The 838-nt window shown below is 38.5% G+C and overlaps 1 protein-coding gene across 1 annotated transcript; it reads left to right on the forward strand.

The window, feature by feature from the left end:
* Positions 1–6: 6 nt before the first annotated feature.
* LOC106322052 lies at positions 7–811 on the forward strand (the record flags this gene model as incomplete). The annotated part of the gene is made up of 2 exons (XM_013760240.1): positions 7–140; positions 236–811. Coding segments are annotated over exons 1-2 (708 nt in total), but the record flags the coding sequence as incomplete, so codon positions are not given.
* Positions 812–838: the final 27 nt, after the last annotated feature.

The following is an 838-nucleotide window of genomic DNA, read 5'->3' on the forward strand; positions in this document are numbered from 1 at the left end:
AAAAAAAAATGCAGCGACTGTGGGAAGTGAAGGAAAAGAAGGAGAAGAAGGAGAGAATCATCAAAGGAAGAGATCTAGTGGATGTTGTCTTCTCATGGTCTGTTCGTGATGTCCTCAACTCAAAGCTTTACAAAGGAAAGGTTCTGTTTTCTTCTTAGAATCCTAAGATATATTTACCCTTATTACCTCTTTGCGTAGGTGCTTAGTGGATTTTCTGTGTGTTTTGGTTTAATAGGTTGATAAGATCCCTAACACATTCCAGTCAAGCAAAGAGTATTTTAAGTCATTTGTTAATCCGATCATCGAAGAGACACATGCTGCTTTGTTGTCAAGTATGGAAACTCTTAGAAGAGCACCAGCTTTCAAAGTTTGGGAAATCAAGCCAGCCAAAGATTTTAAACCTCCCAAGAATCTTTATTACGAGGTTACTTTGCAGACAGTGTCTGATAATACGACCAAGGGAGATGGGAAACTGTTGGAGTTCAACGATCTCATTGCAGTGACTGATAACAAGCCTTGTAGAATCGATGACTTGAGATGTTCCAATGAGCCTTACTTGCTTGCTCTTGTTTGTGGAGTGAACGAAGATAACCCACATTTGATTACTATTTTGGCTTCGAAACCCATCGTTTTCGAGGAAGGTCACATGGAAACAAGAAAGAAAGGCAAGGGTGTGAAGAAAAGCCTAAGCCTCTTTTGTGTTTATTTGACCAACATGATGACCAATATTCGTATTTGGACCGCCTTGCATCCAGATCCTGAAGGTGGAAACTTAAAGCTTATATCTAAAGTACTTAAAAGCCACAATGAGGTAATTATTATGAATCTTTTTTTTTTT

The sequence above is a fragment of the Brassica oleracea genome, unplaced genomic scaffold (assembly GCF_000695525.1).
Source record: "Brassica oleracea var. oleracea cultivar TO1000 unplaced genomic scaffold, BOL UnpScaffold05519, whole genome shotgun sequence".
In the NCBI taxonomy this organism is placed as follows: domain Eukaryota; kingdom Viridiplantae; phylum Streptophyta; class Magnoliopsida; order Brassicales; family Brassicaceae; genus Brassica; species Brassica oleracea.